This window comes from Falco rusticolus, chromosome 12 (genome assembly GCF_015220075.1).
Source record: "Falco rusticolus isolate bFalRus1 chromosome 12, bFalRus1.pri, whole genome shotgun sequence".
In the NCBI taxonomy this organism is placed as follows: Eukaryota; Metazoa; Chordata; class Aves; order Falconiformes; family Falconidae; genus Falco; species Falco rusticolus.
The window spans coordinates 20,983,739-21,007,537 of record NC_051198.1 but is presented as its reverse complement, the minus strand read 5'-3'; the positions used below and the strand labels follow the sequence as shown (position 1 = coordinate 21,007,537).

At 35.9% G+C, this 23,799-nt stretch overlaps 1 protein-coding gene across 2 annotated transcripts in view; it reads left to right on the top strand.

The window, feature by feature from the left end:
* UBR2 (ubiquitin protein ligase E3 component n-recognin 2) overlaps positions 1-23,799 on the top strand; it is a 60,016-nt gene that overhangs the window by 22,152 nt on the left and 14,065 nt on the right. Inside the window, exons 11-36 of one of the 2 annotated variants that reach the window (XM_037405295.1) lie at positions 810-908; positions 3,277-3,440; positions 3,531-3,630; positions 4,680-4,808; positions 5,596-5,779; positions 6,801-6,862; positions 7,665-7,775; positions 9,631-9,696; positions 11,076-11,198; positions 11,578-11,641; positions 11,939-12,063; positions 13,024-13,076; positions 13,334-13,436; positions 13,998-14,046; positions 14,405-14,559; positions 16,526-16,628; positions 17,394-17,503; positions 17,714-17,794; positions 18,561-18,742; positions 19,389-19,588; positions 20,446-20,539; positions 21,299-21,460; positions 21,825-21,922; positions 22,142-22,214; positions 23,085-23,233; positions 23,451-23,506. In XM_037405295.1, coding sequence (XP_037261192.1) covers positions 810-908; positions 3,277-3,440; positions 3,531-3,630; positions 4,680-4,808; positions 5,596-5,779; positions 6,801-6,862; positions 7,665-7,775; positions 9,631-9,696; positions 11,076-11,198; positions 11,578-11,641; positions 11,939-12,063; positions 13,024-13,076; positions 13,334-13,436; positions 13,998-14,046; positions 14,405-14,559; positions 16,526-16,628; positions 17,394-17,503; positions 17,714-17,794; positions 18,561-18,742; positions 19,389-19,588; positions 20,446-20,539; positions 21,299-21,460; positions 21,825-21,922; positions 22,142-22,214; positions 23,085-23,233; positions 23,451-23,506 — 2,895 coding nt within the window. Of the gene's footprint in view, positions 1-636; positions 736-809; positions 909-3,276; positions 3,441-3,530; positions 3,631-4,679; positions 4,809-5,595; positions 5,780-6,800; positions 6,863-7,664; positions 7,776-9,630; positions 9,697-11,075; positions 11,199-11,577; positions 11,642-11,938; positions 12,064-13,023; positions 13,077-13,333; positions 13,437-13,997; positions 14,047-14,404; positions 14,560-16,525; positions 16,629-17,393; positions 17,504-17,713; positions 17,795-18,560; positions 18,743-19,388; positions 19,589-20,445; positions 20,540-21,298; positions 21,461-21,824; positions 21,923-22,141; positions 22,215-23,084; positions 23,234-23,450; positions 23,507-23,799 lie in introns of both variants that reach the window. The other variant, XM_037405296.1, reaches the window with a different exon arrangement.

The following is a 23,799-nucleotide window of genomic DNA, read 5'->3' as shown; positions in this document are numbered from 1 at the left end:
GCGAGGAGAGTTTAGTTAGCATACAGTGCTTCAAATGAACTGTTATCCAGAATTTTTTTCCTTTTTTTTTTTTTTGGAAGCGAAAAGTTGAAATGAAATGCTGACTACCTTATTTCTGTCTTCAAAATATTAGTTATAATGGTATCTCATCTCCTGGGAAGAAAATGAGCTTTCCAGGCTCCCCAGAACTAAAACAGTTCACATGTTTTTGTCTTCACCGTCAACTGTGCAGGCTATCACTTCTTAAGAGCTTATTGCCTCTCATTATTGAGGTGTAAGCTGTGACAGCACTACTCAGAAATAGTGCTGAAATTCAGTTATGCTGATTAGTATTTCTGCAGTAACTAGTATTTGAAATGCTTTAAATCAGCAGTGCAAAATTCTGCTCACTCTGCTGAAGACAATTAATTTTTTGGAGTAGAAAATAAAGTATCAGCCTTTGTTGTGAGAATGAGAGTGAGTAGATCTCACGCGTGAGCAGATTAAATTGTCATGTGCTTTGTACAAAATATCTATATAATAATCTGTAAGAGCTACTCTTCCCTTTATCGTGGCATTAAAGTTTCCCAGAGCAGACATTTAAATTAAAAAATCAGGTCAGTGTGGATTAGAGGTGAATTTCCCCTTGTTGTTTAGAATTACCGGCAGTTGCAGAGAGATTATATGGAGGATGATCACGAACGGGCAGTATCGGTGGCTGCTCTGTCTGTCCAACTCTTCACTGTACCTACTCTGGTGAGTAGTGCCTGTCTTTCTTTTAAAAACTGATAGTTGGCACTCCTTGCCTTTTTTTGCCTCCTTCTTAATAGAACTATGAGCGATTGCAGAGTGATTTTATGAAAGATGACCACGACAGAGAGTTCTCAATTGCTGACCTCTCGATACAGATATTCACAGTGCCTTCTCTTGTAAGTACTGAAAGACCAAAAAAGGAAATCTTTATTTGTTAAAAGCCACTCAAGGTTCTTGAATCGAGACTGCAGATATCTTTAATGTTACTGTGGAAATGCAGGGCGCTGCTGCTGCACAGCAGTCAGGCTGTTTACATGCATTGCTGTGGGTTTAGGAGTTAAAGCATTCGCATTGTACAGTTTGAGTATGACTTCCCAGAGTAGGCTGGGTGTTTTTGGTTTTTCTTTTTATGTTTGTCTTTTACTTTTTTTAGAAAGATACTTAAATGTTTATTTAAACACACACACGTAACATTTAAATTCCTCATCATGCTGAGCCACAGTTTCTGTTTGTAGAAATCTACGTTATGGTTTGCATATCATCGTTTCAGGGCATACCGTTTTGGTACAGTTTTATAAATAATCCACTTCATGGTAATTTTCCAGTCAATACAAGTGCAAGAAAGAATTGTCTCATGATACTCCCTACTTCCTTTGGTGCTTCTGGACTTGGACAATGCCTTCTTTCAGGTTTCCAGTTAATTTTTGTTCCAGTGCTTCAGCCACTGTTACTTCTCCCAGCTCACTGACTCTGCTGGTCTTTCACCAGATTATCCTTGTTTGGGAAACTTCTTCTTTTCCTCCGGTCTCCAAATAAGTCTTGATTTGTCTAGGTCGTAATACAAGCAAAGACAAGTTTGGAGCTGTACTGGAAATAAAAGTCTGATGTTCACAGATAGAATTGTTTAAAAAATGAATGCTTCTGTATCCTTCCAAATTTAATCAGCCGAATTCAGCTCTAAAAATCCGTAGTAGCATGGTAGTCATGATACTGAGCAAAGGTGTTTTTCACTTTTGTAGTGGTGGATGTTATTCATGGGAATTCAATAGGACCTCAGGATTTTGTTTCCATGGTTCAGGGCAGTATTGTGTTACCTTTTTTAATTTTGAAACTGTCAATAAGAATGTTGCCAATATTTAGACTTACAGTTAGACTTAACCTATTACTGTTATTCAGATGGTTGTTTTATTATTTTTTCATTTGGCAAATGGAGTGGTGGAATAAGTGCATTAATACATGAATTTTTTTTAAGATGTAATTTCAGACATTTCCTTGGAGGAGAATAATTACAGTGTCCCTTTTGTGTGTTTTCTATTTCAAAACTGCAAAAAAAGTAAAGCAAATTGGTTTTGGCTGTTTTGTAGAAGGATGGAATAGACTGATAATGTGCAAGTAATTATAATAAGATCCTACCATATAAATTAAGAATTATTTTGTATATATTTAGAGCCATTCATTCTTTACTGAATGAGTAAGTGGAAGAATGTAAAACCACCCCACTGCCCCCCAGTAACATTTTCAAACTGATCTTAGTAATTTAAGAGTTTGAGCTCTCACGTAACTGAGGTTTTTTTTTGGTTTGAGGGAGGACTGATGGTTGTGTTCATGGTGATTTTTTGGGGGAAAATGTGAACTATTAGATAATATTTTTTTCCCCTTGCAGTAGCATTTTAGAAACTGTATTTTGCAATATTATTAGCAACTGTAGAACCCAGAAGCTGTAGTCAACAACCACAGTGGTGTTAAGGTAGAGCAGAGTGGCCAGTCTTCTTGAATCTACCAGTCACACAATAAAATCCTCATGAGGCCTGAGAACTGCAAGACTCATCCCATTTTCCTTTGAGAACCAACAGAATGGGGGAGTTCTGGAAGAGCTCACAAGTAGGACGTGGAAGTAACTTCTTAGTGCCCCCTACTCTGTTGTGGGGTTGTATTAGGTTATGTTGGGCATGGAAGATGATTTTCATCAGACTTTGCAATGCCTGTTGATTTTGTTTCCTATAACACATAGATGTATGTAGTAGCCTTTGAGGAGGATCATAAGTCTTTTCACGTAATTTCCATGTGGAAATTGCACTATACCTATCCTTAGTAGTTCAGCAGACGCTATGTTCACCACAGCGCTTGACAGTTTGTAAACAGAAAACAGAAGAGCTGCCGCTCCCCTGAAGGGCTTATACTTAAATTATATGAGAAGAGACAACACATACTTAAAGGGAGGTTCAAGTTAATTATAAGACACGTAATAACATATGTCTTGTGTCATAATTATATAGGTTAGCAGGAGCCTAACCATAGTCAAACTTCTGTACGGAAGGGATCTGAAGAAAGAGATCTGGGTTATGATAATTTCTGGCTAGATTGCTTTTTTTTTTTTTCTGTGAATGTTTGGAAGATTGGCTTTCAACATGTTCTTCTGTTTTAATTATTGATGTAACTATTTTGGATAAAAGTTCATGTATTTTATAAACTTCATGGTGCAGTGTGAAACTCTTGTTAGATGTGTCTGTTAATTACAGCAAATTTCAATGTACTTTGGCATAGGCTCGAATGCTAATAACAGAAGAAAATCTCATGACCACTATCATCAAAACTTTTATGGATCACTTAAGGCACCGTGACATCCAAGGCAGGTTTCAGTTTGAACGTTACACTGCTCTGCAGGCTTTCAAATTCAGGCGTGTTCAGAGCCTTATTTTGGATCTCAAGTAAGTATATTAACTATGTGCTGATTTGATCAACTGAGGAGGGAAAAAAAGAAAATAAAATTAACACCTGCATCTTTCTAATGTACCCAGGTATGTGTTGATAAGTAAGCCAACTGAATGGTCAGATGACTTGAGACACAAGTTCCTAGAGGGTTTTGATGCCTTCTTAGAATTACTCAAATGTATGCAGGTATGTAAATCTGTGAATTGCATAATTTTGCAAATTTAAAGCAGGAAGTTGGCTATCATGATACTAAAATGGAATAAATTTAATGTACTCTCCTTTTTATAACTTCAGTGCAGTATAACTTTTGGAGTTCTCTTGTTTTCCTGTAACAGAACTTCTCACCTAACTTTTCTTAAGTTTAGTTTGTTGTAGAGGGCAATAAAAAGGAACAGTGGTTCAAAAAGAAGACTATAATTTTGGGCATATTTTGCAATTGTAGCGACAGGCAAGACAATTAATTGAGTGAAATCTGGTCCGGCTTAACCAACTTTCCTTCATAGTGAGAACTCCAGTTACTCCTTAAGTGTCAGCCAAGTTGCTCCTTGTATTGAGGAATATATAGTTCCTGACATACAAATAGATGTCTTCACTGTGGTGTTTTTTTCCCCCCAGCCTTTTCATGTGCTATGTTACCTTAAGAGCAGTATTTTAAAAGCAGTGCAGCTTTTACAAGGGCAAATTGACTGTACAGTCAGTAAGGTATAAGTCAATCACTCCCATTTTTCAGTACTTCGGTAGTGTACCTTTCTCCAGTACTTAGCTTTCATTAGTCTGTTTATGATAACCTCTTGAATATATATTGTAATCCTCAGATCATGCTGGTTTTTTTTTTTCTTCTTACGCCAAGAGCTGCTTAGGTATTGTAGTACCCAGTCTTTAGTTAGTACTTAACTGCATTTAATAGCACATCCCTAGAAAATAACATTCAAAAAACAAGATGTATGTGTAAGATAATGTATATATGCAAATGTTGTTGTACTGCTTATACTACTAAAATCTCTGCAGGTGTTAATAATAAACAGAGCTCATGCTCATATCCAGAACCTTTCTTGTATCAGTATTCTTCTCTTCCAGTTCCTGTTTCATTTTGTTGTTGTTATTTTGATGTGTATAATTCCTTTTCAAGTAGTCCCAAGCTTCTTTTTTCTTGTTGAAGCAACAATATATTTATAAGAACAGGTAACCACTGTCTCACACTTACGCTAATGTTGTCAATGTATTTTTTGTTCTAGGGTATGGATCCAATAACTCGTCAAGTAGGACAACACATAGAAATGGAACCAGAATGGGAAGCAGCATTTACATTGCAGATGAAATTAACGCTTGTTATATCAATGATGCAGGACTGGTGTGCATTAGATGTAAGTTCCTTCTGAATTGTTTTTCCATGTGAATATATGAAGGGGGAAAAAAACCCAAGCATTAATATGTGTAACAACTGCACTAAACATGTAACTCCACCATAAGTGAAGATCATCTTCGCTGAGCAAGCACAAATCTTTTCTGTATGTAAATACATCTTTTGTGGCTGGAACTGACCAATTCATAAGAATGTGCTTAAGCCTTTTAAAAAATACTGCAGAGAGAGTTCTGTCACACATCTGGAAGTTATGATTGTCACAACACTGTCATATTATAATTTTCAGAGAAGAGGGAGGAGAGGAGCAGGCCCTTGATCTACCAAATGCTGCCTGATCATAAATCATGTTTCCGTTCTGTGAAGTGTTTCAAGTTTTAGGAGTCCAGAACTTCAGCATGATAAAATACGGCCGTAGAGCAAGTGATCCTAGAATATTTTATATTCAAGCTGGCTTTAATCTTTTGCTGTTAATTAATGTGCAGTTTTTACTGGCCTAATATGATTGTTGCTCAGAAAGTTTCCATAATATCGGTTACAAAACAAACAAACGAACACCTCCTCCAAAAAACCCAAATAGTGGGTATTTTTCTAATCATACATACTGGTATGAGTTTTGCAATCTGTGCTGCCCTTAATTCAGCTCTTTTTGTTGGATTCCTTATCTTAATTTTGCAGGACTGTTGATAAAGTTAGAAACGGCAAACCCGTCAGACTTTTTTACATTGGCTGTATTATTTTGCAGAGCTCTATTTTTTCATAATCTCTGTAAACTGTGATCTTTCCTTTAGGAAAAAGTGTTGATTGAAGCTTACAAGAAATGCCTGACTGTGTTGATGCAGTGTCATAGTGGTTTTACTGATGGAGAACAGCCTATTGTTCTCAGTATGTGTGGACATTCAGTTGAGACCATCAGATACTGTGTTTCTCAGGAAAAAGTTAGCATTCATCTCCCAGTTTCTCGTTTACTTGCAGGTATGAACTAACTTAAAATATTTCAGGAAATGATAAATGTTGTATAAACATGATTTATATTTGTGTGTACATAAGGAACCACACAATAGCCTGAATAGGATGCATTTTGGCTGTTTTTTTGCTATTCGATAGCCTTTAGGCAAAGTGTTCCCAAGCATTGGAGAAATTGTTACTGTTTCAGGCCTGGGGGAGATTGTTTCATCCCTCTGGATTTGTGACTGGGGGTGTGTTGGCAGTTACTGCTGCTTTTGCCACTTGAGTGACGCAAAAGAAATGCAACAAAATACGGACTGTAGTTGACTTTTGAAATATGTTTAGCTGTCAGATGGAATAGACTAATAAACATTCTGTTAGACAACAGATTTATCAAACAGATGTGTCACCAGAAAATTAAGCTATAACTTTTTCTTTATATTGTGCCTATCTTGTTTAACAGTTGTGTTGAAAAAAGGTTGATGAATTTCACTAATCAGAAAGTGATATGATAAATTCACAGGTAATGAAGTGAAAGAGAGAATTCTTAGGCAAAATACTATGCAGCTCACTTTCAAATAACTTTGAATGTTTGAATATTTAAGCAAAACCCTTGTAGCTTTAAAACTAAGCAAACTAGAAAACTCTTAAATATTTTGTAGGGGCCCCATGAGGTATTCAGGAGTTCCTGAGGGATTTCATAACTAAGGGCTGATAGCAAGGATGAGGTAGCTGTTGTCTGTAATTTGTCCTGATAGACTCTTGGCTGTCACTGAGGGGACATGACAGTCAAAAGTCAAAAATCTCACTTGCACAGCAAGTTTATACAGACACAAGGGGAAGACTTTAATTCTCCTAAAATGTATGCTTTATGATATGTCTCTTCAGGAAATAGCTGTGTAGCTCCAGGGTGATAGATCTGCGGACTGACTTGTAGCTGTATCCAGAAAATGGTCCAATAGTAAATTAAATAACCTTTTCTTGTCTTATTCAAATTACATAAAATATTGTGTGTAATATTATGTATGTGTTTCATGTATTTATATAGGCTTGCATGTTTTGCTGAGTAAAACTGAAGTGGCATATAAGTTTCCAGAGCTGCTACCCCTGGTACGTAATTAAATGTAGTTTATTCATTAGATATAATTAATGCTGAACGTGAAATTGGTCATGTAAGTGTAGGATATTATGTAATAAAACAAAGGACCTTTTTGCTATGAATTCTGTTCAGAGAGACTCTCTTTAGTAGAAAAAAATTACCTCTTGAAAGATTAATACCTAGATATTCATGACCGGAGCATAAGTGATCGGTATTGCTCTCTTAAATAACAAGACTCAGGTTTAAGGCTGGTATTTTGTTCTTCATGCATTATCTTCTTTTTGTAGTAGAAACTGTTTTCAGGAACTCCTGGCAGGATCTGATTCCTTGTCCTTGGCTTGGCCTAGGTTCTAATTTTCTTCCCCAGCTATTTCTTGCTTCCTGCATGTTCTTATTGATACACTGTTTCCTTAAGGGGAAGTTTAAAAGAATAAGATAAAAAAGGAGAAAACATAACTGGGACAAGAAATCTCAGTGTCTTTTCAAAGAAGTACGTAACCTTTAAATGAAAGAAACCAAATGACAGTGCTATTAAATTGGTAGTGTTGATGTTCTAAAATACAAAATGTACTGTTTTTAAGAATAAAGTAAAGCCCTTGTGGACTGCTGCTGTGGAGCAAAGACAGAACGTGAGGTTGGTTAACAACAATTGGATAAGTTGTGAATAGGCTCATCAAACTTCTGTAATATGTGTGTTGGATTTGCTTTGTTTTCTAATGCCAAAATATTTTAATGATCATAACTATAATCCTCCATTTCAGTCCTGTTTTATTTTCTCTTTATATATCAAAATACCTCATTTTCTTAATGCAGAGTGAACTTAGCCCACCTATGTTAATAGAACATCCTCTACGATGCCTAGTCCTGTGTGCCCAAGTACATGCAGGGATGTGGAGAAGAAATGGGTTCTCTCTTGTTAATCAGGTAAGTGCATAGTAGCTGTAGAATCACTGTTTTCTGATAACTCCCCCAAGATGATTTTGGATCTCAGAACCTCCCCTTTCTGTAGTTTACAAACGTCACTTACATAAATGTTATGGAAGGCAATGTGAGGGAGGCTTATATCAGCACTCACATCGTTTGAAATTTGGGCTTTTGCACTGGTCTTTGATTTCTTAGTCAGAAGTTGCTTTTTTGTTTCAGGGCTGCTGCAGTGCTCAGTGAACTTGGTGCTCTGTGCACAAAGAAGTTTCAGTATAATACAGTTAATGACTCCTGGCCTTTTTGCTGTGGACTGTCCAATAGCCAGCAGCATGAAGTGCAGAATTAGATCTGTGCATCTTCGGTAGTGCATTCATAACCTTCACATAAAAGTGTCTCAAATATAAAAATATGCACTATTAAATATTATTACCATTTATGTTTATAAATTAGTTGAAATCCAAAGACCACACAGAAGCATTAGAAGCAGCATAGAACAGAGTGTTTCTTGGCTTTTATCTTTCATATTTCTTTCATACTCTGGAGACTAGGTCCATCCATCTCTAAACTTACATTCTCTGTGTTTGTATGAATTAGGTCTTGGGTATTTCAAGCATTAAAAACTATAAAATGGGTACTGTAGTGTCAGTGCCACCCACCACGGTGATAGTCTAAAGTAATTTTCTCAGCAAGACATAATTATAACAGAAATAGGATTTAGTTCTGTGAGGTGTTAACTTGATTTATGTGCAAGAAAATTCTTTCCCTCCCACAAGACCCCATCTTCACTAGATAATTGCAATGCATGTGTACTAGGAGGCTGAATTAAGCTGCCTAAACATATTACATTTTTCTTGCCTCTTAACCTAAAGGATCTTAATAAAGTGATGTCCTTTATTGCCATTATTAAAGGAAAAGGAGCTCTAGCTATGCACAATTATAGCAGTGTCCATAGTTTTTGGTGGAGAAATAAGTCTCTGTTAACTTCAAGATGCCGAAAACCAAGGAAAATTAAGAGCCTAGTTCAGTTTAGGTAATATGGCTCCCACAGCCTGGAAGTCCTTTCTCTTTCCTTTGGTGTTGGAGAGCTTATTTTCAGTCAGCTCCTTTTGGATACTTTCCCAGAAGACAGGAATGGGCATCTATATCTGTGAGGAAGAGAGGGAAGGCATGCCTAGCTCTCTTCCAGGTAATCCTGGTGAGAAGTGGTGTGTTTCTAAAGGAAAGTTTAGCACGCTGAAGATAGTTCCCAGTCCCAGGTAGAAACTTTACAGTCCTTTTTATTTTTGCTTAGTTGTGGTAGAATCAACCTTGCCCACATTTCAGTGCCATGCAGTGATTGCATTGTTGCTGCTGCATGGTGTGGTCCTGTGGAGCTCACTCCCAGGATGGTTTGGGTTAAGTATGATTCCGTCACAATATTAATGTTTTGCTGAAACTGGCAATTCCTGAAAGGTCCTATCTCAAATGTTTTAAGAGCAATTCGAGGAGCAAAGAAAGAACATTTCTCCAACTGCAAGGGCTTTCTCTTTTGTGAATTTCAAGTAAACAGTAGATATGTTGCAGTATATAACAGATATATAGTGGTAAACAAATAGATATATTAAAACGTAGCCCAAGATTTTTCCTTCTAAGAGTTCGCAATCTAGATGTTAGACCGATACAATCCGGCCAGCAATTGTGCTTGTTTTGTGGTATGTAAAAATGCTTTTTGCATACAAATGTATAATTTTTTTCAAAGCTCAGATACATTTTTTGTTTGGTAATACTATATAACAAAATTTATTTTTCCAGAATGAAAAGCAATTTAGGTTAAATATTATGTTTGTTAATTATTGTGGTTTGTTTTTTGTTTCAGATTTACTACTATCATAATGTGAAGTGCAGGAGGGAGATGTTTGACAAGGACATAGTAATGCTTCAGGTAACCACTTGTAGCAGTTTGCATTCTTATCGAGCATTTTCAGGATACGTGTGCATTTGGTTTTTAGCTCCATCAGAAACTTCTGATGACAAGGAAAAAAGTCAATTTTTGTGGAAGGACTTATATTTTTTTATTGCATCTGTGTCTTTATGGGGTCATTTATAAAGGAAATACCTTTGTTGTAATCCTTGTTTTTTAAATATACTGTAGGAAGTGCAGAATTTTCAGTGTAACATGTATGTAATGCTAAATCTTCAAGAATGTAACATTTTAATTACTGAGTCGTGCTGTTCTGGCAGCTGTGTGAGTCTGCAGGTCTTCAGTAATGTACTGTATGTATGTGTTGCTTCTTCTCCCTCCCTTCAAAGTTTGTGTCTAAAACGCTGGATAGAAAATGGAACCCCATTGGAAAAATAGTAGTTTATGGGTTTGGGTTTTTTTTTCTTCAGAAGAAATTTTACAAATCTGGCAGTCTACTTAGTTTTGACACAGAGAGGTCTGATGCATTACTTATCTGTTGAGGGTGATGAATGCTAAAATTTGCAGCTTCAGGTGCATAGTTCATGTAGACAGCAAAATCCTTTTTCAGGAAGTCACTCAAATCTTACCTAGAGTTAGCAATGCTCAATGTGATGCATATGTCCTGAGTTACTTCTGCTTTCAGATGTGTTTCTCTGAGGCTTGATCTGCCCCTAGTTTTTAACAATCACCTGCAGCTGCCCATTCGGCTAGATATCATTCAGTTTTGTTGAAAATTATTCTGTTTTAAAGATGGTCCCATTAGCTGTAAACTGAGAACAAATATTTGTAATGGGCTAGCTTATACACTTTCTTTAATAATCAGAAAAATCTTTGGCCAGTAGTTTTCAGAAATGGAAGTAAATGTTTGCGGCTACATTGAAACATTAGTATTCTTTCTAGGAAGGTTTGGGAAGTCTTGCTAAAGTCTTCAGCTGTTGTGTTGAGAATTGGAATTTGTTTCTAAAATCTTTGTGCTATATACGAAGTGGTATTATACCTTCTAAAAGTTGAGCCAGTGGGAACAGGATTGTAGAGAAAAATGAACCAACCAGAAGTCTTTCACTGAATTATATTTAGAGTATTTGAGACAGAAGGAATAACCCTGAATATTCTACACTTAAAAGGGTGTCAGAAATTATTGATAAAGCATTGGATCTTGCTTGTCAAACATGCAGTCACTTGTGCTATTGGAGTCCTAAGAGGTTAAACTTAAGTAACTACATCTTCATGCCCAGAATAGAGAGAGGAATGAATTTCATAAGGAATGTACTGTGAACATTGTATATAAATATATAAATATTTTATAATAATCCCCAATCTATTTTCGGTTTATAATGCTTTTTTTTTTTCTTTAATAGACAGGTGTGTCTATGATGGATCCAAATCACTTCTTAATGATAATGCTGAGTCGCTTTGAACTGTATCAGATATTTAGTACTCCAGACTATGGCAAAAGATTTAGCACAGAAAATACTAACAAGGTATTTATTGTACTACTGCAATAAAAAATCTGCAGTTTTGTTTGTGAAAGTGTATCAGATACTGTTGTACTGAGACACTGCAATTTCTTGATTAAAAAACCAAAACCTATCCTGTTTTAATTTTGTTTGATCAGTTTGAAATATGCATAAATATTTTTACCTGTCAAACTGGTAAATGTCACCGATGCATAATTTTTGCATTGTTTAAGAAGTTTAAGGCAACTGTGATTGCATGTCAGCATAGCTTAATTTGGGAGTGCTAAGGGTTGAAAACAGGCAATGATCTGAAGTGCTGAAAAAAATATTTTCAGCATATGGAATAATTCGTCTGCCCTTAATTGAAAAATGTAAATTTGTTTCTTTGTTTATTTTAATTCAGGATGTTGTTCAACAAAATAACACTCTTATAGAAGAGATGCTATACCTCATTATAATGATTGTTGGTAAGTTCAGAATACATTTAATTTTCAAAATTTAGTCTCTTGAATGGTCTGGAATAAGCATTCTTCATTGTCATCCCAAATGCAGTTGTACTTTGGACTTCATGTAGTTCTGACTCCTTTCCTAGGAGAAAAGCCATGAAACTAGCACTAGATTAATGTAATGAATTTTTGAACACTGGTAGGTGAACACGAGATACCACAGAAGACATTTATTTCCCATACTTTTCCTTGAAGTTTCAAAAGAAGATAGATAAATACTAAAAATCCTAAAAAAAAAAAAATATTTTATTTTTACAGGGGAAAGGTTCAGTCCTGGAATAGGACAAGTAAATGCAACAGATGAAATCAAACGAGAGATCATCCATCAGCTGAGCATCAGGCCAATGGCTCACAGTGAATTGGTAAAGGCATTACCTGAAGATGTAAGTAACGTGGGGTGGAAGAAACTAACTTTATAAGGGTGACTGCTGAAAAATTTTCTTACAGAAGTTTATGCTGCTTAATGTGGAATGGGAGCAGCACGATTATCCTAAGAGCAAGGTTAGCTTGAATACAGATGAATAGTTGTCATGGAGAAGGTAAGAAAGAGCTATAGAAGAAAAAACAGCATATGAAAGAGGCAGGATTCTGAGAGCTTCTTCATCTCTTTTCTCTTTTTAATATGTATCTTATCAGGCCATCTGGCCAGCAGTCTCTGCAGTCTGCTTGTAAACCCTGAATAGATGTATGGAAGTGGGTTGTGAGAGCTATCCAGAAATATAAGCTGTTATATTTTAAAGCCTAACAATAATTGAAATGGCATGGAATCAGGCACAGTATAATGATTTGTGTAACATAAATGCTTAATTTGCATGGACAGAAGCATTAATCTGAATGCTGGTATGAGCAGTTTAGTAGGATAGCAAAGCGCTGCTTTTTTTTTTCTTTTTTTTTAGAATATTTTTAAAGTAATCTTTTAAACATGATTTCCAAAGACAGTCAAAATTGAAAAGCTAATCTACTATAGTTGTAGTACTTCTAATGATAAATTCTGAAATCATGGAGTGGTATGGATTGGGAGGGACCTTAAAGATCACCTGGTTCCAACCCCATGCCATGGGCAGGGACAAATTCCACATTTTCACTGTTCTAAATACTTCAAACTTGAACAATTTGAAAATCCAAATTTTGGGGTGGCATCATGATTTTGTAAAAATATTTTTTGCAGAGGTGGTAGTCCTGAATGTATCTTTATGTTCCATTCTTTAGCGTTCTCTTGAGTGCCAGTATAATGACTTTGTACTACATTTGTTTCACATGCGTATCTAGTGTTGTATGATACTTGAATGTGTTTATTCGAAGAACTACAGTAACACAGTGTCTTGCCTTTTTACTCAATGTAGGAAAACAGAGAGACGGGAATGGAAAGTGTGATTGAAGAAGTGGCATGCTTCAAGTATGTTTCCCTTTATTCTAATATTTCAGCTTTAAAAATGGAAAATCTGTATTAGTGAAAATGAGAGAATAAAGGGGGCTGCATCATGGTGTGTTCCCATGGCTTTATTCATGTGCATCATTCTTAATACTGTCACTTATTTGATTTCTAGAATACCCATTGAATAGTTTTTTAGCTGTTCTAGTTAACCATTTATGCTTGGAATTTAATAAGCAATAAACATAAGTTTTGGGGGTTTTGCTTGTTTTTTTTGGTAGGAAACCTGGATTAACAGGCAGAGGGCTCTATGAATTGAAACCAGAGTGCACCAGGAACTTCAATCTGTATTTCTATCACTTTTCCAGGGCAGAGCAGTCAAAGGTAACTAGGAATTTAACTTCCTGGGGTTTGTTTTGTGTCTTTCTTCCAAAGTTTAATTTTGTGAAGAAGTATTATCAGCTGGTTAAGAGTTAACTTCTAAAGTCAACATATTTGAGAATGTTAACAAAATTCAGCCAAGATTTTGCAGTGACTTCTGTGCCACCAGATCCCATGTCCTATACAGAGCTGTTGAAATCAGTGGGCCTTGAAGAGCTTGTCTGCGTGTTCCCTTACATCTTATTTGACTGAAAATATTCAAACAATCTGTATTTTTGCTTACCTTTATGGAAATTGCCACTTTAGCTCAGACTTGTCTTACAGTTTTATGTTAGAAAAAGAATCCAAGGTGGCTCAAGATGAAAGATTAATTTTGAAGATGCATGCCCTACTTTACAAGTAGAATGTAAGACAAACTGAAAAGGCATGGAAGCTTTCTTGTTTTATTGAAGGCTGGGAAGAAGGGAAAAGAACAGTAACAATATAACAAAGCATCAGTGCTTTTTTATTGGGTTTATGTTTGTACAGCTTTTGGGTAACATTGGCCTCATTCTTCTATTTCAGGCAGAGGAAGCACAAAGAAAGCTGAAAAGACAGAACAGAGAAGATACAGGTATTTTTCTTTGAGAGAAGATGGGAAGCACCTATCAAACTGTGTATTGCCCTGACAGACTAATATCCTCTTTTGGGGCTAGCCAGAAATTGGTTGAAAATGTAGCAGTTTCCCTTACGTTTCCCTGGTTATAGGTAGGAATCTGATCTATTGTGGAACCAGCCTTCTGAACAGCTTATTCCTTTGGCTTTCCTGTTACATGCCAGCCATGTTGAATGTTGCAGCCTGTTACCTGTGATACTGCTCGCCAAGCAGCTGTGTACTGTCTTGGGTTAAGCTGTTTGAAAGTTGGCCATTTTATATGGGTGTTGCAAATTTTAGAGATGCTGAAATGTCAAACACATAATTTCCCTTTCAGCACTTCCACCGCCAGTTCTTCCTCCTTTCTGCCCACTTTTTGCAAGTCTGGTTAATATTTTGCAATCTGACGTCATGCTGTGCATTATGGGAACTATACTGCAGTGGGCAGTAGAACACAATGGCTATGCCTGGTCAGAGTCCATGCTGCAAAGGGTATGTCTCCTTATTTAAAATTATGCTTATGTTAAAGGAAAGAATATGTATTTTAGCATTTTAATGTGGTTTTATAGATTCGGGTTGTGTACTTGGTATCTAACGTATCCAGAATACTCTGAATAAGAAATAAATGGTGTTTTCTGTTAGACAAGGTTACGGAAACCCCTGTCTCCAATGCAATATATTTTTAAAAATCAGTGGAGGACAGAAGTGAATTTCTAATGGGATGCACACAAGAGGGAAGAATTCTGCTTGAATTGGTGGAAATAGTTTGTGTTTATTGTGGTAGAGAACCAGTTTATCTGAGTTGTTGCATGTTCAGATAAAGCATGTCAGCTTTTTTCTTGACATTGCTTACTTTCAGTTTAGACTAAGTTACTAGAAAAAATCATAAAATACAGAAAATAATTTTCTAACTTGAAAATGTATCTGTTCTGGGAAACTCAACTGAGCTGTTTGTTCCTCACTGTTTATAATGATTGTTAGAAACCTGGAGGGTTACTGTAGATTTTGTTCTCAATGAAGGTAACTTTTTGGAGTCTGCAGAAGTACGTGGTGAACTGCTGTCAAAGGGCTGCTCATACTGGTCAGGGTTGTTGGTTTAGTGTCCAAATCCAAACTTTTCGAAAATATTGATAGATTTTTAAATAACATTTTGCAGTGAAACACCAGCTTTGAAACTGAGTATTAATTTTTTTGACATTCAGTCTTACTGTTTATTACTTTTTATAGCTAAGTTTAACATTAGCAATTCTGTATAACACAAAGTTGAAAACGGAACAGTGTATCAGTATTACATATCGCCGCAAAAATTGAAGAATGTAGTTACATTTAGGTAATGTGAGAGTACTAGGCTTTGGAATAACTGGTTGAATAGAGTAAGATTTTATTTTTATTTTTCTGAAACTGAACTAAAACATGCTCAGCCAGCTGAGTGCCTTTTGTGTTGTTCTCAAACATGTGCGAGTCATTAGGAATCTATCACTTGCTCAGAAGCTCATGGCATTTTGTATTCACTGGTGCCATGCAATTGGACTGCATCTTTCCCCAGTCAACCACTCTTGTCTTGGAAGTGCCACACAAAAGTTGATACGAGACATCTGGAAGAGGTGGCCCATACCTGATGAGACCTTGTTAGATAGATATGGTAGTGTGAGGAAAAATTGACTGTTACTTATTAAAACAATTTTTAAAAGCTTCCAAGACTCAGATCAGGTTTCACCACTATTGTAGATACTTACGCTGTTGCATTCCAGTTGTGCTACAGATTTTCTGGCGATTATCTTTTCTCCTTACACAGGTTTCAGTGTTGATTCCAGGCATTCACTAATGCTTTTTGTCTAGAGCATCCTGCCAATTTGTATGAGGTGGCAAAGTGGTTGATTCAGCTTGACAGAGGTCACCACTAAGATTTAAGCATTTCAGATTTAAAATGCCATTCAGACTATTTCAGTGCCAAATAGGGTAATTTCAATTTTTAACTTCAAGGAGATTACATCTTTTTACTGACCTAAAAGCTAACACTGTTTTAAAATATGTTGCTAGAGTTTAGAGTAAGTTTAGTTTAATAATGTTAACTTTTTTTCCATTAAATTTTGTATGTAAAAAAGGATTTAAAGTGTGCATCATGCTTCTGTCCAGAGACTTGCGATATCAACGTGCATTTGCTAGGGAGAAAGCTAAGAAGCACAAACTTCTCGCTCACTAGAAAGGACAGCAAACAGAAAGATATAAGTGATATAATGTGTTTTTTATCTGGCAAAGTTTCAAGCATTTGTAAACAAACACTGTTACTCCTTTGTAATCCATCTTTGGAATTATGCATGTAGAAATAACTTCACATATATTCTTATTTTATAATTTTACTATATGACTTGCTTGTCTCTTAGTGATTTACCCAAACTGTATAAAGAAGTATATGAAGTATTTAAGGAAAGAACTAAAATTTATAACTTTTACCTAGGTTTTGCATTTGCTTGGAATGGCACTACAAGAAGAAAAACAACATCTAGAGAATCTCAGTGAGGAGAACGTTGTAACATTTACCTTCACTCAGAAAATATCAAGTATGCCTTTCTTTTCAAATGTATAGCAAATTTTAAGCAACTGAAAATGCCAGTATTTCATATTTTATTATTTTGAAACAGTCTTTACTGGAAGGTTGTATTTGTTTATCCATCAAAATTTTACCAAGTTGATTGTACTTACAAGCTTTACATATGTGTAGATTCTATGATAGTAACAATACTAAAGGCCTTTTCCAGAGGAGAAATCCAAAAGTTGAGTAATTCCTGGTAAATCTGATTCTTAGTATCTTTTAAGTAGTGTCTCAACAAAGAGTGCTGGTGATGATCACGATACATGATCAGATGCTATAGTTGCAAAATCCATAGTTGTGTTCTTAAAGGGACTTCCAATCTTGACTTTCCTTTGTATCCTCTGACTAGTGCCTCTAGTTTTGCTGAGACACGGAAGGTATGATTCTTCCGTGTCAAATAGGTTGGAAATAAAATACTGGAAGTTCTACATGGCAGCTCCCAAGATGAAAACAGCCAGGGAGCACATACAGTGCTTTTGTCTTGTAAGAAAATATAGTCAACGAGCAAGACTTTTAAGAATATTTCCTCTGACTTCCCAGGGTTTAGAGTGTACTCATGAAAATGTTTGCTGAGGAGGGAAAGTTGCATATTGTGCCTATTTGGTGAAGGAATTTTTCAGCTGCTGAACATATAAAAGTCTTATTTCTTGATTTGTGTTGGTTTTAATGTTAGTGAATGATTAGTTTGCCAGGTAACAGTATAGTCAATTGTCTACATAAATTTTTTTCTCAGGACCAGGAGAGGCACCCAATAATTCCCCTAGTATACTAGCTATGCTAGAAACACTGCAAAATGCACCTCATCTGGAAGTACACAAAGACATGATCAGATGGATATTGAAGGTAAATCTATTTAATGTAATTGTTGAAAATCATGGAATATTTTTTTTTAAACTTTAGTTATATTGTGATGATTTCCCATGTTGATTTGTGTTACCTACTTTTTTTCCCTCTTCTAGAATCCAACACTGAGTTATCTGTCCAGCATTATAGTGTACATAGTAATATTCACATGTCGCAAACAAATTAAGTGTTGGGTTTTTTTTCTTACAGACTTTTAATACTATTAAGAAACTCAGAGAAAGCTCTTCTACAAGTCCTGTGGCCGAGACAGAAGGAAATATTATGGAGGAGGTAAAAGCAAGCTGTAACAGTTAGCTGATCTGGAACAGGTCTGGGTTGTGACAAACAAAGGACTATATTTTTAATTGCAGCTTTAAATCAAAGATGGGAAACATCGGTGATTTCTGAAATGCTGTCTCACAGCTTATAGGTCATACCTATTTGTTTGAAAGACCTACTGGGAGAGTCCGTGGACTGTTTTTCTTTGCTTTGTATATTGTAGTCTCCAAATCTTTTGCAAGTTGACTCCTTAGAATGGTTCATAGTATTGATCACAGCATTTAATGATTCTGCTCTTCCCGTAATTTCAGACTCCATGGAAACTTGTTAAACAAATGGTATCTATGTATTTTGACCATGCAGGTCATTCCAGATAGGCTCTGCCAGTCTTCTTAGCTTGACATGACGTTCTAGGTACCACACAAAGACCTTGGAGCACTGGTACATTAAGGAACATGGGTAGTACAGAGGAAGAGCAGCACTAGAGATGAGACCTGTCAATCACCTTTTTTTCTTATGAATGCTCAAAGGGAAGAGAAATACAAAATACAATTAAAGGTTGAGTGGGAGAGGTACCTTTCTGGTTCTGCAGTTCTACCTGGCATTGAACAGGAGCTAAAGAGGGCACAAAAATAGCTTTTTGGTAGACTTTGCTTTTTTCTTTTTATGAGATTTTCCTTGTTTGGAGGTTAGTATCAGTTACAGATAACACTTGCTAAAATAAATTGTCTGTTGCAACAAGATTTTGATAATGACTGAGTGAACAATACAATTTCAGAGTTCACGTGATAAAGACAAAGCTGAAAGGAAGCGAAAAGCTGAGATTGCCAGATTGCGCAGGGAAAAGATCATGGCCCAGATGTCTGAGATGCAACGGCACTTCATTAACGAAAACAAAGAACTCTTTCAGCAAACTTTGGAGGAGCTAGATACTTCAACCTCCAGAGTACATGAAAATAGGTAAAGGAATCTCATTCAATTTTTTCCTTTAACTTTTACATGAGACTGTCCTATTGATACTGCTTAAAAAAGCACTTTTTTTAGTCTTGATGGAAAACTATTTGTAAGTTTTTGAGACCAAAAAAGCAGCAGTAATGGAATTCTTTCCTCCCCCTTTCTGACAAGATGGTGGGATAAATATTGATTCCTCCCTCATCGTGTTCAACATAAACAAAAAAATTATTTGCCTGTTTAAAATCATCCAGTAAATTTTTAATAACAATGAAGAGACTATGCTATTAAATGTAGTGAATTGGAACTAGTTGATTATACGTCTGTTCAGGATCTCCAAGAAAATCTGCTTGTAGGTGGAAATACGAATTGAAGCATGCTAATGATTTTGGGGAGGAAGTAGATGATGATGGAGAGTTGCAGATGTAGTTTCTGTGTTAAACTGGAGTGGGCAATACTACTGTGAGGTATGATTTTTTTCAGGAAAATACTGTCTATTTCTGGGGACACAGGGATTGTATGAATGCCAAAACTGGTTGTTGTCGAGAAAGCAATTATAATAAAGCTAGAAAGCTCATTAATCACATTTAAATCATAATCTGATTTGTAATGTTTTTCAAATAATTTGCTCACCAGTATTCTTTGAATATTCTAGCCCTGTAATTTCAGACGCAAAACTCACAGCCTTGGGACCAGAGCAAACTAGAGTAGCTGAACACAGACAGGTTGTTATGTGTATATTGTGTCAGGAGGAACAAGAAGTTAAAGTGGACAGCAGAGCTATGGTCTTGGCAGCATTTATTCAGCGATCAACTGTGTTGTCTAAAAATAGAAACAAAATTACTCCAGACCCTGGTAAGTAGTGTTCATAGTTGTCTTTAATATTAAATGAATGTTGGGAGTCACTGTAACAACTGCATGCTTTCTTTTGAAATGGTGTCACCCTCTTACGTTAATTGTATAATTGTGAATGACTTCATTGTAATCAGTGGTGAAACTCCCATACTTCTAGTGAGATAGAAATGTGTGTTCTAAATAGTGTAAAATCACTGCAAGGCATTATTTAAATGTTCTGCCAGCCATTTATGACAAATTATTTGTAACTATTAAAAAACCCTTAGCAGAGGTGTTTGTTCTTAAACTACACTCGTAACATTATAGAGAGAGGAGGTGTTGATGTAGGGCTGTAAAAGCACGAGATACACGTTTCTTTCCTCTCAGGTACATAATCTGAAATGCCTCTTAATGATAATAAAAAAAATGCTGAGATTTAGGTAGTTTTGTTAAACACATCACGGTGACCTGTAGCACTGTTACAAAGGTTTATCTTGATTCTATATATGTAAACACATAGAAAATTTCTGCACTGAATCATTTTGCACTCTCGCTCTGAAGGTTAATGCTCTTAGAGTCATTGTTTAATGGTACTGAACCTACTCCTGCGGGTAGTTCTTGGGGACTTTTGCCAGGGCCCAGTACCTCTGAAAGCTTGATTTGAAGTCTCAGTATGGTACACATGCTCAAAACAAAATTGCATGATATTTGTAAACGATCTGAACAGTTTAAGTTGTGGATTAGCAGTATACTTCATTAAATGAGTTATGCTTCTGTGATAAAGTTTAATAATTATGCAAATGCAGTAACATTGACGTGCAGTTAATTCTTTTGATAAATGTTTATTTGAAGGCTGTTTTGTTTTACTTTAAATACAGAAAAGTATGACCCGTTGTTCATGCACCCAGATCTGTCATGCGGAACACACACTGGTAGCTGTGGACATATTATGCATGCTCATTGTTGGCAAAGGTAAAAACCCATATTTAAGTTTTTAGTCCAAATAGCATGTCATGCCATCAGTTTGCTTAATTGCACTAATTTTAATGACCAAATTACTACTGTGTAGTAAACTTAAATTTTGTATGTGGTCTTTGATATCGCTGCTCACTGAAGATGTGTTATTCATCTTCTTGTGTAGCTCATGTACAGTCCCGTGTGGTTGCTGTTAACTCCTAGAAATGTCCTTAGATGCCTGTTTTCAGACCATTTTTGGGTCATCGTTGGGTGTGTGCTAAACCATCTCAGAGGCTTCTGGAATAGCAGTTACGTTTAGTAAAGCAGCGAATTCGGTTCCTTTTCATATAGGATTTGGAGATCAGCCACCAGGTTTTCCAGTTGCTGCTGTGTTGTGGCCTGTAATGGAATATGCACATGGATAACGCTTACGGCACCTCCCTTAACATTTTATGTGAAACTAAAGAATATTTTTTTTAATCCTTTAACTTCCTCTATACCTCTTTTCCTAAATGGAAGTTGCTACAGCTCAGACTTAACCACGTTTTTAATAGCTCAGTCAACTTCAGCACTTTGGGGGATTTTGGCTGCCAAAAACTGGGGATAGCCTGCAGTTAGTAATACTTTCAATCAGAGGGTAGAGCTTTTTCCTTCAGATCATTCTCTGATGTATATCCGGGAAAAGGCAAAATGGTGTTTTCAGGAGAACTGATGAATTTGTATGTTAAACAGTGCTTTAATAATTTGCTGCTAATATCTTGCTCTTTCCTAAAGGTATTTTGATGCTGTCCAAGCAAAAGAGCAGCGAAGACAACAAAGATTACGAGTACACACAAGTTACGATGTAGAAAATGGTGAATTCCTTTGCCCACTTTGTGAATGCTTAAGCAACACCGTTATTCCTCTGCTTCCTCCACCGAGAGTTTTGTTTAACAGGTCTGTTTGCTTTGTAAATGTTCTCAGTAAATGTAAAAACCAAAATCCCCAACAAACCACACCCCAAAAACCCCTTTCAAAATGTTTATTATCTTCTTTTTTGATAATCTCAAATGGATTGCCCATCTGCATATTTTCATTTGTGGACCTTCCTTGGTTATTGTATAGTACGAAATTTAGAGTGTGAAAGGGCAGTAAAGTGTAGGACCTGCAGGAAAAGAACTGAACATAGAGGAATATATGGACAGCAGAGAAAGAGCATATTGAGAAATGGAAGTACATGGAATGCCAATGAAATACGAATTCTGTATATAGTTTGTTTGTAACTAATGTATGTATTTTGTTTACATATATTTTTGGACAGGTTAGACTTTTCAGGACAACCAAACTTAACTCAGTGGATCAAAACAATATCCCAGCAAATAAAAGCGCTGTATTTACTTCGAGATGAAGACTGTGCAAGTAAGTCTGAAGAAATGTGTAAATTTGTATGTGAAAATGTTATAATATTAATAGAAAAGACCAACTGTTTTGGTTCTGCCACAGTGGAGTTGAGAGATGGTGGCAAAAGCGGTGAGAACAGCTTGGAATTTCAGTTTCTGGTGATGCGTTCCTGCACCTTTTTATAATACAAAAATTATGTATTGGTGAATAATCAGTGTTCTGTTCTTGTTTGTACAGACAATTCTGGTAATTTGGAAAAAATGGATCAGCTGCAATTACCGGAAGGATTTAGACCAGATTTCAAACCGAAGTATGTATTTACATCTTCATAAATCATTAAAAATTCATCAATAAATAATAACGTGAAAATAGAATGTGACTTCTGTGCTATAAGGTCGCAACAATTAAGACAAATACATAAATTTTCCTTTAATTAGAAAAGTTGATCCTATTTTTATGGTACCATTGAAGTCCAACCCACAAGTAGTAAATAATGCAGTAGAATTTCAGAGGTGGATGTGGTAAGTGGATGTGCAGAGTTGTATAAATTGTATAAAATTTTATAATTGTAAAATTGTATAAAGTTGTATAAATGTGCTGCAGTTGTATAAATTTTGACATCAGGATTAAGCTTTGTTTCCCTATTACTTGTAACTGTGTGAAGGGTTCATCATTGTAACTCAGCACTACAAGTAAAACATGAAGAAAGGCTATGAAATAGAGAGTATGCTGATGTGTAATTTCAGCTATTACAGCGGGCTTATATTTGAGTCTATCCTTTCTCCATTGAGGAGAAAGTAATAAAATTCATTACATGGTACAGACATTTGTCTGCCAGCTGCACACAAGAATGCAAGACGCCTGTCCCAGCTGATGACAGGTTTTTTCTGTCAGTCACACACATTTCTTTTAATTTAGCCTTAACTATATTATCTTTGAAGACTGGATATTCTTAACACTAAGAAATGTGATTGGTTCCTGTCAACTACTCAAAAAATAATTGGGAGTGTATCTGTCACAGAAAAGAGGTTACAGAATACCAGATTCAAAGAAAGATTCTGAAGTTCTCAAATTTTAAGAAACCAGGTGTTCAGCTGTTGGGGTGAATGCTCATCATTAAAAGTAGTATGCTGCCAGTGGAGAAAATAATGAATTAGTGATACTGTTTTCTTTGTTTCAGGAACCCTTATTCTGAGAGCATAAAAGAAATGTTGACAACTTTTGGTACAGCTACGTACAAAGTAGGATTGAAGGTTCATCCAAATGAAGAAGATCCACGTGTACCTATAATGTGCTGGGGAAGCTGTGCTTACACGATACAGACTATAGGTACTAATGTGTTCATTTTCATGGAGTCATAGAATTGTTTAGGTTGGAGAAGCCCTTTTAAGGTTAACTGTTAACTTAGCACTGCCAAGTCCACAACTAAACTGTGTCCCTCAGTGGCACATCTACACGTCTTTGCGCATTTGTATGTGCATTTCAGAATTCAGTTAAATTCACAGCATTGAAATATTTTGGGGGGTTTGTTTTTTTTTTTTTCCAGAACGAATTTTAGCTGATGAAGATAAACCGTTATTTGGTCATTTACCTTGTCGACAGGTAAGGATGAAGTAGCAGTTTCTCTCTGAATCAATGGAAAAAGAGGGAATTATGCTTTAATGCAGAATATCTAAATACTAAGTTATGATTATCTGATAGTTTTATTTGTTGGATCCCACAGTTTAGTCAATTAGTATCTAATTATTAACCTATTGAAAAATCAAATCTAGCAAAACTATTACTTTTTTTTTTCCTATAAATGCATATTTTAGTAAGGCCAGGGTTTCTTATGGTAACAGTCAAGAATACCAAAGGTAACTCCTATATTTGCATAAACATAAACATCTGTCATA